General features: G+C 30.9%; 1 protein-coding gene across 2 annotated transcripts; it reads left to right on the top strand.

Annotated features, from left to right (window-relative positions):
• The first annotated feature begins 827 nt into the window (after positions 1-827).
• Positions 828-5559, top strand: LOC106428583 (myrosinase-binding protein 2-like). 2 transcript variants are annotated; one of them, XM_013869334.3, is made up of 6 exons: positions 828-930; positions 1388-1602; positions 1697-2158; positions 2262-2708; positions 3356-4102; positions 4471-5559. In XM_013869334.3, the coding sequence occupies exons 2-6, from the start codon at positions 1402-1404 to the stop codon at positions 5398-5400; spliced, it is 2787 nt and encodes a 928-aa protein (XP_013724788.2). In that variant the 5' UTR covers positions 828-930; positions 1388-1401; the 3' UTR covers positions 5401-5559. The 2 variants fall into 2 exon arrangements, with proteins under 2 accessions (XP_013724788.2, XP_013724789.2); XM_013869335.3 differs by having other exon boundaries at positions 875-934.
• The last annotated feature ends 8671 nt before the right edge of the window (positions 5560-14230 follow it).

Here is a 14230-nt window from a genome sequence, read left to right as displayed (position 1 = left end):
GGATCTTTATTATTTAAACTGTAACATATGTAAAATGATAAATCATGTATAATACCAAATAAATTAGATAATTACATATTAATTTTTTTACTATTTAGATATTAATTTTATTAAAAAATTTAAAATTTACATACTTTTATTTAATTTTGAACAATTTTATAAAATATAAAAAATTTAAATAACATAAATTTCATATATATATATTACATTAAATAATAGTAAATTTTGATAATTTATATTTTACTTATTCATATAAAGTATTGAATTGATATAAAATAATTATTTTGTATATACATCACATATCTCCAATGTTAATTGATTTTAATATATCTACGACAAAACATTACAGTTACGATCAATATAATTAGTTACAACAAAAGTGTTTACCAAAAATTCTACATCAATAAATTTACAGCTACAGAAAAATCACCTACATCATAAATTTTACAGTTAAATTTCTACATGTAATTGTTAATAATTATAAACTTCAATTAATCCGATTTAAAGTAATAAAATTGTTATGATGGTTACTGAATGCAAAGAATAATCTTTCTAAATACCATACTTAAAGAAATTATGAATTTGAAGGACAATAAAAGCAGTTTTTTCAATCTTAAATTAGAAAATTTTCATATGAAAAAACAGCCGTAGATGATAACGAAGAAAAATAAATATTAAAAAGCAAACCGTGATTAAAAGAAAATATCTGAGATGTGTGGTCGAGGATGTGTAACGTCTGAAAATGACCAAAAAAAGTATTTGGATACACATAATCCCATATCACTCATCACACCTCTTAACCTAGGACTAACACGTCCCTCAAGAGTCAGGTCTCTCTCTCTATATATATATGTCTCTCTCTCTATGTTAGCAGAAGTTCGTCACAGACTCACAGTTTTCCAGCTTTTATAATCCCATATCACTCTAGAGGCAGGTCTCTCTCTATATATATATGTGTGTTTCATTATATATGTTAGTAGAAGTTCCTCATAGTTTTCCTGTTTTCAAGTATGTAAGAGCAGTTTCATTGGAAAAGTTCTTAATTGAGTATATCACGATAACGAAAAAAATAATAGTTATACTAATTTATTATTGAGGTTTTTAAATGTTGAGATTCTTATAAAAAATGCTTTAACATTTAAAATCTTTAATTCATTTAAATATACTAGTTTTTTAAGTTTTTGTGAGATACACAACATTAAGAATTTTTTAGTGGACGTGCTCTGACTAAGACTAAAGAAGTATGCATGTACAATCATGTCAAAGACTAATAAAGACATATAGCCATTGTCTTGTAAAATTATTACCAACGATGGAACCTGAGAAAGTTTCGACAGGAACAATGTTTGTTATTGTGTTTTTGAAAGAAGAAATTCATTTTATTCAGGTTTTCGTTACAAGATGGGCACAATGTCTGAAAGAGTGGGAGCGATGGGTGGCAACATGGGCATCCCATTTGACGATGGTGTTTTCGATGGCGTGGGGAAAATAATTGTCGGAAAAGACTGGGACTGTGTTTCTTATATGAAGATTGAGTACGAAAATAGTGACGGAAATTTTGAAACCCGTGAACATGGAACGATTCGCGGGGGACTTCAAGAGGTAATAGATCCTTGCTTTGTTATTCTTCAATATGTTCTTATCAAACCTTTATTGCCTTGTACATTTGTTGTTTCTAATGGAAAATAAAATACAGTTCACGGTGGATTATCCGAGTGAATATATCACATCCGTTGGTGGAAGGTACGAACACGTTCCGAGATATGGAACCGTGCTTATTAGATCGTTAATCTTCAAAACCTCCGGTGGAAGGACCTCTCCGATACTCGGCTATACGACATCATTTGGACATCCAGCTGGGAGAGAATTCATGCTGGAGGGTAAAAATGGTGGAAGGCTTCTAGGTTTCCATGGACGTTCTGGTCAAGCTCTTGATGCCATTGGACCTCACTTCTTCGCTGTGAACTCTCCTCTTAAGCACTTTAACCGCGAAGGTGGGAATGGAGGTAGTGCTTGGGATGATGGCGCTTTCGATGGTGTTAGAAGAATACTCGTTGGACTAGGTGGAAGGTTTATAAGTTTTCTCAGGTTTGAGTATGCAAAAGGCCAAAGAATGGTGCCACATGCTCATGGGAAGAGGCAAGAGGTTCCACAGGAGGTATTAGTTGTTGACATAAATATATGTGCAACTGTGTAGTTGTATGTTTGATGAAATTTATTTTTATTTTTAAACATTTTGGTTTTAAACATTTTGGCTGCAGTTTGTGGTGGATCATCCTAATGAACATATTACGATAGTGGAGGGAACCATCGATGGCTACCTTACATCGCTTAGGTTTAAAACATCAAAAGGAAGAACCTCCCCTGCTTTTGGCAATGTGGTTGGCAGAAAATTTGTGTTTGAGGAAAAAAAATTCAAGCTTATCGGGTTTTCTGGTCGGTCTGGTGATGTTATTGATGCTCTTGGTGCACACTTTGGCCCTTATCCAGCTCCTACCCCAGCTCCTACTCCATCTTCCGCTACCTCAAAGATGGGACCGCTTGGTGGTAACAAGGGAAATACATTCGACGATGGTATTTTGGACGGTGTGAAAAAAATAACCATTGGAGCAGATGAATACAGTATAACTTTTATCAAGATCGAATACGAAAAGAAAGGAAAAGTCGAAATCCGTGAACACGGGACGAAGCGCGGAGAACTAAAACAGGTCAAAATATATAATCATCATATGTGTTTAATTAGATAAACTCTAAATTAGTACTAAAATAAGTTGTTCAAAAATAATACATATATAAGAATTTTTGTTTTTAAAAGAGTATTAAACTAAATGCAATAAAATACATATATTTTAGGATTAAAGTTTCACGATTTAGAATTTAGATCTTATGGGTTTTTTTTATATTTTTGACGTCAAAAAACCATTCTATTATTGAAACTTGATGTGGTCTGGATAACCAATAAAATGTAACTCTCTATGGAAAGATCTAGCAGTATTAGCTAAAAAATCTGAAATCTGATTGCGCGCTCGTGAACATGAATGAAAAGAATTTAGATATTTAGGAATTAGAATTTAGAGTTTATGATATATAATTAAAGAATTTGAAAAGAAGGATTATAAACTTTATTTTCTTTAAAAATAATTTTTAAGATAAATATTTTAAATATTTATTTGTATTAAATGTATTACTCCTATTTGTTAAAGATAGTTTCGTCTTTTAACTTTTTAATAAATGCTACTTTGTGATTTTTTATTTGCTTTTCTTTTTTACTATTTAAGAGATTGTCACTTTTTAATTTGTTAATATTAAACTGGTTCGCTATTAATTAACTGTTTCTAATTAAAATGAAATGCAGTTTTTTGTGGATTATCCGAATGAATATATCACAGCTGTTGGTGGAAGCTACAAGCATATTTTCAACTACGATACAACGCTTGTTAAATCACTCTACTTTACAACTTCTAAAGGCTTTACTTCTCCATTGTTCGGGGAGATGATGGGAACAGAATTCGAGTTCAAAGGCGAAAATGAAGGAAAGCTTGTTGGATTCCATGGACGTGGTGGTTATGCTATTGATGCCATCGGTGCACATTTTGCTCAAGCTACAACCTCTTCTTCATCTTCTCTCATCAAAATGGAAGCTGTAGGAGGAAAGGGTGAAGAAACATTCGACGATGGTTCTTTTGATCATGTAAGAAAAGTTTCTGTTGGTCAAGGAAATTCCCATATATCATATATCAAGTTCGAATACGAAAAAGACGGCAGAAGAATAACACATGAGCACGGACAAAGGACATCTCGAGGAACCGAGATATTCGAGGTTGGTCAAGACGATGGCATCACATCTGTGAAAGCTTACTACGAAAAACTCGATGGCTCGAAGACAGAAACTATAACGCATCTTGCATTCAAGACTCTGAAGGGCATAAACTCTCAGCCGTTTGGAAAGACCCCTGTTATTGTAAATGATCGTACCAAATTGTCCTTGCTCGAAGGTGGCAAAATCACTGGTTTTCATGGTAGTTCAAGCGACGTTCTACATTCTATCGGAACTTATATTTCAGTTTCTCCTCGGACGATGTTGCATGGCAAGTGGATCAAGGTACGTACGTAGTATGGATTGGTCGGGAAATTTAGTTTTTGGTCGGGAGATTTCATAATTCATTTATTTACATTCAATTTTGAATTTAAAAAAATTAATATATATTTTCTTCTATTCCAAAAGATATAAAAAGAATTAATATTTTGAAAATGAATCATATATAATTCTCTTATAGCTTAGTTACTTTAAGAAGGAACAATTTCAATTCGACTTTGGTTCTAAATTTTCGGATACATTTTGGTTCATAATTTTCGGATACAGCTTGGTTCAATTATTATATTGCTAGACCTAATGCGTAGTAATACATCTCGTGAACACACCATAGTACCATACTAATAAAAGAAACATGCGGTGACTCTTATTATTAGGTGGAGCAAAAAGGCAGGACTCCTGGACCAAGATGCTCTCACGATATAGCTATGGTTGGAAACAAAATGTTCGCTTTCGGAGGAGAGTTAAAGCCAAATTTTCACATTGATCGACACCTCTACTTTTTCGATTTAAAAAATCACAGATGGTCGATCGCTGATCCAAACGGTGACGTTCCGGAGCTCCCATGCTTAGGCGTTAGAATGGTAGCCATCGGCACTACACTCTATGTCTTTGGTGGCCGCGACGGCTTCCGTAATTACAACGGCTTCTACTCTTATGACACGGTTAAAAGGAGCTGGAAACTCATAACTCACGTTAATAAAGGACCTGCACCGCGTAGCTTCCACTCGATGGCTGCTGATGACAAAAACGTTTACGTATTCGGTGGAGTGAGTATTAAGGAACGTGTCAACACACTTCATGCTTACAACATCATTGATCAGAAGTGGATTGAATTTCCGAATCCAGGAGAGTCTTGCAAAGCTAGAGGTGGAGCGGGACTCGCCGTTGTGAAAGGAAAGATTTGGGTTGTGTATGGGTTTATTGGGGAAGAAGTAGAAGATGTCCATTGCTTTGATCCAGTTGAAAGTAAGTGGACTAAAGTGGAAACACGGGGAGAAAAGCCGTGGGCGAGAAGTGTCTTTGCGCTGGCAGTTGTAGGGAAATATATAATAATATCTGGAGGGGAGATTGAGATGGACCCAAAGGCTCATTTGGGTCCGGGGTCATTGACCGGTGGGGCTTTTGTGTTGGACACTGAGACTTTGTTGTGGGAGAAACTTGAGGAAGGTCACAGCCCTCGTGGATGGATCGCATCCACGACTGCGTCCATCGATGGGAAAAAGGGGCTGTTGATGTATGGAGGGAAGGCTCCAACCAATGGTCGTTATGAGGACATCTATTTCTATGGCGTTAACTCTGCATAAGACCGCTCGTGTTGGTGAGTTTGGTGCATCATGGGGAGGGTCTCGTTTGCGACTTGTGAGACAAGAGAGTTACGAACTACTACTACTGCTCGTGTGTTTAATAATGTCATTTTCTGTGTGTTTGGTTTGTATGATGAATAAGAGCATAATTGCGATTTCAAATAATATATGTATATATATATATATATATATATATATATATATATATATATATATGTGTAAATAAATAAAAAGATGTTTGCAATCAATCATAACAGTTTTTTTATTGGATACCGTTTTTGGGTAGAGCACTTGTCAAGCTAATGTCTTTGTCATGATAATGATAATATCTTTGTCATGATATTGATAAAAAAATTTGGGTAGAGCATTTCTCAAGCTGTATTATTCTCATGCTTCCCTTGAGTTTTGAGAAACTTCAAGCTACAATCATTGTCATGATTTTTAACTGTTTTTGTTGTAGAGCAACATTTAAGCTGTATTTGTCTCATACTTCCCTTGCGTTTTGAGAAAATTCAAGCTACTGTCTTTATCATGATACTGATAACTGTTTTTGTGTGGGGCAAAATTCAAGCTGAATTATTCTTTTATTCACCAAATAGCGTTTAAATTTAAGCGACACATTACTTGATGTGTTAAAAAAAAAAAGCAACACATTACTTGAATATGCTTATTTCTTTTAAATTTTTTGTAGATGTAGGATTAATTCAAATTAAAAAAAAAACTTTTGTAATGGTTGTAGGCTTGTAGCTATGTTTTGAAAGATATTCTAAGACACATAATTTAAAATTTTGACTATCATCTTGATGCAAACCAAGCCTCCCATCCCTCACAACTATGAAATTATGTTGCCAACTAGTTGTTCTACAGACTGAATGATGTGCGCTGGATTAATTATGGGGTTGTGGTTACTTCTTTCATGTCACGGTAAAGAACACTATTTTCACCCTGAAGAATTCTAAATTTTCAGCCAAACTGCTTGGTAGAGTAGGCTTTGCCTTCTTTAACTCTATTGGGAAAATGGTGCACCTAACACACTCTACTATAAGTCTATAAAATAAATACCACATCTTTAATTTTCTTTTTATCATGGCTTTTTTTTTTTTTTTTGAAACACTCTTTTTATCATGGCTTAAGAAAACTCTTTTCAACCTAAAATGAGCGAAGAAAGTTGATATCCCTTAAGACCATCCGCAACGCTGTTACTCTTGGCTTGATAACCGAGGTAAGGTTTTTAAATTTTTTTTTTTTTTTATTTTTTTTTTAGCTAAAAAAAAGGATGGAGCCAATCGCGGAATTCCACGTGGCGGTGGGACTCGTGCATAGTAACAAGCCTGATCCTTAACTAAGGATTAATTTGACACAAACTCTTAAATTTTATGGGCCCCACATATTATTATAATACTTTTTTGCTAAGGATATTTTGCTACGGATTCCCATTGGACTTGCTCTTATATATTAAAGGAGAAGCATTGTAATAAATGCGTTCACACTAAACTGAACACATGTCACGTGTAGAAGCATTGTAATAAATGTGTTCACACTAAAATGAACACATGTCACATGTATAGATGTTCTCAGCCAAACTCTACATAAATATGTTCACACTATGTACTTTACGTTTTTTTCATATAAAACTCACATGAATAGTTCTTCTTTATGTTATTTTTATTGTTTACGAATAGAGCTGGACAAATTATGCATAAATTTTGATTCGATTCATTATCCGTTTTGATTCGAACCGAAAATCCGGATATTTGTTACTCTATGAAGCAAATCAAATACAAAAATGCAATATCCTTAAAAAAAATGCAAATCACAAATATCTATATTTATAGGAACGGATATCCAATTTGCTCTGTTATATGCATATATATACATATATTTAAAGAATTATATATAAGTGATATATTATAGTTTATATAAATTTTAAAATATTTTTGTTTTTAAATAATTTGATTTTAAGAATTTTATTTTTCATGTGTTATTTTGAAAAAAAAATGTCATTTAATATTAATTAACAATATCTTTATATATTTACCAACCATCTTTATATACTTTTACATACACATACATGTGCACATTGACATGAGCACCTTATAACTAAGTATTTACCACAACTGAAATATCTAATTTTTTGGAAGTTAAAATATTATTTTTCTTAATGCTTCTTTCATTATCGACCAAATTGTAGTAATATGATTTGTCTTAATAATTTTCTTTTCTTTTTTTTTAACTATTATCCGTTTAGAAACTATAATATGAAACCATTGGTTCGACATCACGACTATCTAAGATTCATAACATAAAAACAAACAAATAATAGTAATTTTTGATTATCACAGAAAAAAAAAGCCAAAAACATCAAGCGTTTTAACCGAACAAACCAAATAAATATTGATTTAAAATGATAGTTATATTTTAGGAGATTAAAAACCTAAAATCGAACCGATATCCAGTTTAAACAGATTAATGTCTCCTTATTAAAAAATAACGAAACTAATAATCACATTCTGCGCAATGCGCGGATTATTACCTAGCGTTAAGATATTTTCACAAACGAGAGGAATTTATAGATAAACTACAAATCATCTTCTTTTTCCAAATATTTTTATAGAAAGTTACAAGTTTTGGAATGTATTAGTTGAGGACTAAATAATATGAACACTATTCCAATAGGGCAACTAGCTTAACTGGGGTAAATCTTGTAAATATTATTTTTTAGTTTTTGTCATCTATATATTATTATTTGAGAAATGAATTTTCTTATTTTTCATGTTTTCCATGATTTAGGTAGTTTTACTTATTTTTCATTATATTCAGAATAATTAATAAATAGATATTAATAATTCTAATAATAATATCATATTATGATTAACTTATTTGACAATTTTTCATTATATTTGGAATAATAAATAAATAGATACTAATAAATTCTAATGATAATATCATAATTAACTCTTTATGTATACAGACTGAATGATGTGCGCTGGATTAATTATGGGGTTGTGGTTACTTCTTTCATGTCACGGTAAAGAATACTATTTTCACCATGAAGAATTCCAAATTTTCAGCCAAACTGCTTGGTAGAGTAGGCTTTGCCTTCTTTAACTCTATTGGGAAAATGGTGCACCTAACACACTCTACTATAAGTCTATAAAATAAATACCATATCTTTAATTTTCTTTTCATCATGGCTTAAGAAAAACTCTTTTCAACCTAAAATGAGTGAAGAAAGTTGATATGTTAAGATATTTTCACAGAAACGAGAGGAATTTATAGATAAATGACAAATCATCTTATTTTTCCATATTTTTTTATAGAAAGTTACAAGTTTTGGACCACAACGAGTCAGCTCTGGTGGTAAAGGGGTTGCAGCTGTAACTTTCACCACCCGGGTTCGATTCGCGATAGGAAGGACTATTTACATTGCTTGGGTTCCCGCCAAAGAGGTGAAAACACTTTTTATTTTACCAAAAAAAAAGTTACAAGTTTTGGAATGTATTAGTTGAGGACTAAATAATATGAACACTATTCCAATAGGGCAACTAGCTTAACTGAGGTAAATCTTGTAAATATTACTTTTTAGTTTTTGTCATCTATATATTATTATTTGAGAAATGAATTTTCTTATTTTTCATGTTTTCATGATTTAGGTAGTTTTACTTATTTTTCATTATATTCAAAATAATTAATAAATAGATATTAATAATTCTAACAATAATATCATATTATAATTAACTTATTTGATAATTTTTCATTATATTTGGAATAATTAATAAAAATAGATATTAATAAAACTCTAATAATATCATAATTAACTCTTTATGTATATTTTTCATGTTTTCCATAATTTAGGTAATTTTTTTATTTTTTCATTATATTCATAATTTTTTTTGGCATCTATATTCAGAATAATTAATAAATAGATATCAACATTTCAAACAATAATATCATAATCAATATTATTTAATATTTTTTCATTATATTTGGAGTGATTAATAAATAAATATTAACAAATTCTAGCGATAATTTCATAATTATATATAGGGCCTTTTTGCAAATATGGCTCAAAACTTGAAGTCAAACACAAAACTAACCATTTTTTGGAACTTTGACTTGCCTCTTTCACCCCCAAAGTTCAGATTATTCACGAAAATGCCATCACTTTTTTTTTTGAAAATGCATATTTTACTCTATCACTCTCATCTTCTTCAAGTATTCACAATATTGTCATTGCCATCAATACACCAACCACAATGAACAACTAATTTGAAGCTCTTAATGCACCTAAAAATCGATTTACACTCTTTCTTTCTCAATTCTTATGAACCAAAAACAACATCTCTTTACTTTCTCTCCATATTCATCCAAAAAAAAAACCCAAGATTTTGATTCCAAAATTTTTATGGTTCATAGAGCCATTGAAGCTTACGATTCTTGGTGGATCACTTTTATTTGAGATTCTGGGTGCTTGGAGAAGATTTTTGTGTCATAAACAAGTTATTTCACTAGTTGAAACTATGAAATTAGTTTTTTCCAGATCTGTTCATCCAGATCTGGTTGTAGACGACTTACATGGAAGTATTCTGGTCAATGTAGAGGTTAATTTTGCAATTGACTTTTAAATGTGTTTTTCTAGACGACTTACATGGAAGTCGACCATCTTTGTTTGTTAAAAAAAAAATCGAGAAGACTTCCATGTAAATCGTCTAAGGTAAAAGGGTTAATTTTGCATTTGACCAGATTGTGTCAAAATTTTGACTTTTCCTGGACGACTTACATGTAAGCCGTCCAGCAGAAAATTAAAATCAATATTTTGTTATACTTAGACGACTTCCATGTAAGTCGTCTCAGGTTAGTTTTGCAATTAAAAAATAAAACAAAAAAAAATTATTTTTGTCTAGACAACTTACACGGAAGTCGTCCATCAGACGACTTCCACGAAAGTCGTCCATGATTTTCCAAGATTCTGGTCAAACCTTGCTTATCTTGGAGACGACTTCCGTGTAAGTCATGTAAAAAAATTACTTTTTTGTTTTATTTTTCAATTGCAAAACTAAACTGAGACGACTTACATGTAAGTCGTCCAGGAGAAGTCAAATTTCTGACACAATACGGTCAAATGCAAAACTAACTCATTTTCCCTAGACGACTTACATGGAAGTCGTCTCAAAAAAAAATTTTAACAAACAAAGATGGACGACTTCCATGTAAGTCGTCTAGGTTAAAATCAATTGCAAAAACTAACCTAAATGGACGACTTCCTAGAAGTCTTCCTAGAAGTCTACCAGACGACCTCCGTGGAAGTCGTCTGCGTAAATGTTTAATAAACTTTCATTTTCTCTAAAACTATAAAGACTTTTTAATTTTTTTTTTGTTAATTCTTGTATATTAGTCAATATTGGGGCTACTGAATGAAATTTATAACTTAATTGGTGATATTTATAAGGTTACCAACATTCATGCTTAGTAAAGTTTCTAGCTAATTGAGAAGACTTTCGTGGAAGTCTTCTACGTTAGTTTTTGTAAATTTGTTAAGTAACTTTAAGATATGTTTATTTAATTTTCAAAAGTGTTAAGTAACTTCAAGAATATCAAGTAACGTGGTTTAATGTGTCTTCTCAGATCATAAGATATACTTTTTACTTATGTATCTAATGAAAGTGTTCTAGCTTTGAACTTATGTAATGTTTTATCTTTGTGAATTTGACTAAGTTTTGTTGAGAATTCTTCTCCCTTAGTTGTAATAAATTTGATTATTTTTTTGTGTTATTGTGTTTTGCTATTGAAGTTGTATCAATAACTTCAATTATGTCAACTAATTTTGGCAAGATAATGTCGTGGAAAATGAACATATTTACCAAACTTTTTCATTAATATCTCTTCAAATTTACAAAAAAGTCACAAAAAAGTCACAACTAAAGGAGTACACATGCAAATCACAAAATAGACCACAAACAAAACTATTATAGATCATTCCTCTACAAAGACAAGCTTAGACTCCACTTGATATGGAAAAAGACCCTGTCAGAAGACTTCCTGGAAGTCGTCTGGAAGACTTCCTGTAAGTCTTCTAGCGCATTATATTTTAGAAGATTTCCGAGAAGACTTCCCATAGGTATTCCAAAGTCTAATCCAGATCTGAAAAACATGTATATCAAACCCAGATCTGTAAAACATGCATATCATATAAAAAAACGTTCAAATGGCTTAAAAACAGAGAAAATGAGTGGAAAATTATATAGACATACTTTTGTAGAACACACAAAGTACACATCCAAGTGGAAGATGAAAACCATCTGATTAAAATCTGCAACAAAAAAAAAATAGATTAGTGAAAAAGACATGAGACAAAAATGAAAAATACATATAAAGTTTATTCTTTTCAAGTCAAAGAGATTAGAGTGGGTTTGGAGAGTTTTAGTTTGGGAAACAAATATGAATTTTATGCAACAGAAGGTTACCAAATGAAGAAAAATCAACATAAGAACTTGCCAAAACGCTTAGATCTATTATGAAAGGGAGACATGAGAGAAGACTCCGTTAGAAGACTTCCTGGAAGTCGTCTGGAAGTCTTCTAGCCAAGAAGTCTTCCAGATCTGAAAAACTTGCATATCCAAATCCAGATCTGAAAAACCTGCATCTCCAAAAACGTTCAAATGGCTTAAAAACAGAGAAAATGAGTGAAATATTCGATAGATCTACCTTTATAGAACACACAAAAATACATATCTAAAATTAATAAATCTACCTTTAAATGAGTGGAAGATGAGAACCATGTGATGAAAAACCTGCAAAACAAGATAAACTAGCGAGAAAGACATGAGACAAAAACAATAAATTGATATAAAGTTTGGTGTTTATAAGTTCAACGAGATTAGAGAGAGGTTGGAGAGTTCTAGAATGAGGAACATACCATTTTTGTTGCAGTCATTTGAGAGGAGAAGAGAGAATGTGTAAAAAAAAATTTATATATGGAGATAAAAATTCCAATAAGATTAAATATTTTCGATCAAAAGACTTACTAGACGACTTACTTGTAAGTCGCAAACTTCAATATTTTTAGTGGGAAACTATAATATTTTTAGCGGAAAACTAAAATATTTTTAGCGGGAGTTAGAAGGCTTCCCAGACGACTTACATGTTAGTCGTCTAGACCCTAAACATAACTCCTAAACTAAATTACCTAACTAAACACTTCATAAAATCAAATTAAACTCAAAAAGTGTTTACTATACACAGAAATAATCACATGTAGATAAAAATTTAAATTTCAAAAAAACATTTAAGCTCCAAAATCTAACCCTAAGAATACATACAATACTACAACATATGTTGCCAAACCTAGACCAAAGAATATCATGATTCACTACTTTCACTCATCTATGTTGAAAATAATTCAATTTTATTATATCTTAATTTATATTACTTAAAACTATTTATAATTACATGATTTTAATTTTTCGCTTAACAAAATATTTTTTGTAAAATTTATAAATTATTTTTAAGATCAACTATACCAAACGACTTTCGTGGAAGTTGTCCAGAAGACTTAACAGAATCTCAGAAGACTCAGAAGACTTAGCGGAGATATATTCGTAAAAATGAATTCTGTTTTTTTGTTTGTTCACAAAGGAATGACTGTAATTTCACAAGGCTTTTGTGTTACTTTTGCATTTAATTCAAGTTTGGATATACTTTTGCAATCAAAATCAAGTTTTGAGTCATATTTGGTAAATCTCACTAATATATATATTTCATTATATTATCTATGAACCATAATTTTATTTTATCCGTGTCATAAATTGTTGATAATATATATAATGTTTATTGGCTAATGTTTTTTGTTGATGTTTTACGTTTTGTTACTATTTTAAATGATTTCGATGCCACTTCCATTCTTTTTAATCAACAACCACAAGATTTTTTTTTATGACAAAAAAAACTACAAGATTTTTTTGATCTCAACTCTAATTTTCCCAATGATGATTTGGTTACTTGAAAAGATTTTAATTTTTGTTCCAAAATATACCCATTCAATATATACAAAAAATTAATACAACAGTTGGATATTGAAGTTAAATAATTTATAACATTACTTTAAAATTTGTATATAATTAAATAATTTATATTTAAAATATATTACAATAATATCTAAATTTGAGTTTAATCCACACAGTCTGTACAAGTTGGGCAGGCTCAAAATAGTATTCAGTAAGAAAATCACAAAATAGCATTTATTAAAACCTAAACTCTATTTACGAAACTATAAACCCAAATATTTAAATATATTTATTTTTTATCCTTTAGTGAATAATATCTTGGAGATTGTTTCTATTTTGTACTATTTTCTGAATAAAATTTTGATTTATTATTAATTGAGAATATTTCTTTTAACTATATTAAAATAGAGAAGAAGAAAAATTGTTATCTAAGTGATGACAATTTTTCTTTTCTGCTCCATATAAAAGGAAGCTCCCATCCACTTTCTCCGGCAAAACTCACCTGCTGCACATGTTTAATACGTTTAGATTAACATAATTTCTTTTAGCTAGTATCTTTTTTGAGGAAACAAAGTTCTTATATTGATTTAAAATTTTAATGGGTTAAGACGATTACAACTAAAAAATATTACAACATGACGAAAGATAGATAAATATATAGAGATGCTTCACTTGAAATTTTAAAATCCGAGTTCAGAAAACACATTGAAATTGGATTCAATACCAGTATTAAAATACCCAAGGTTTGAGAGCGGCTGATAACCAACGATGAAGATGTTAGAAGGTTGGCCAGCAAAAGTTAAGAGACTCAAGAACTGTAGCCAAGA

This window comes from Brassica napus, chromosome C3 (genome assembly GCF_020379485.1).
Source record: "Brassica napus cultivar Da-Ae chromosome C3, Da-Ae, whole genome shotgun sequence".
NCBI classification, from domain to species: Eukaryota; Viridiplantae; Streptophyta; class Magnoliopsida; order Brassicales; family Brassicaceae; genus Brassica; species Brassica napus.
Note: the sequence above shows the minus strand (reverse complement) of the source record. Positions and strands in the feature narration are given on the sequence as shown.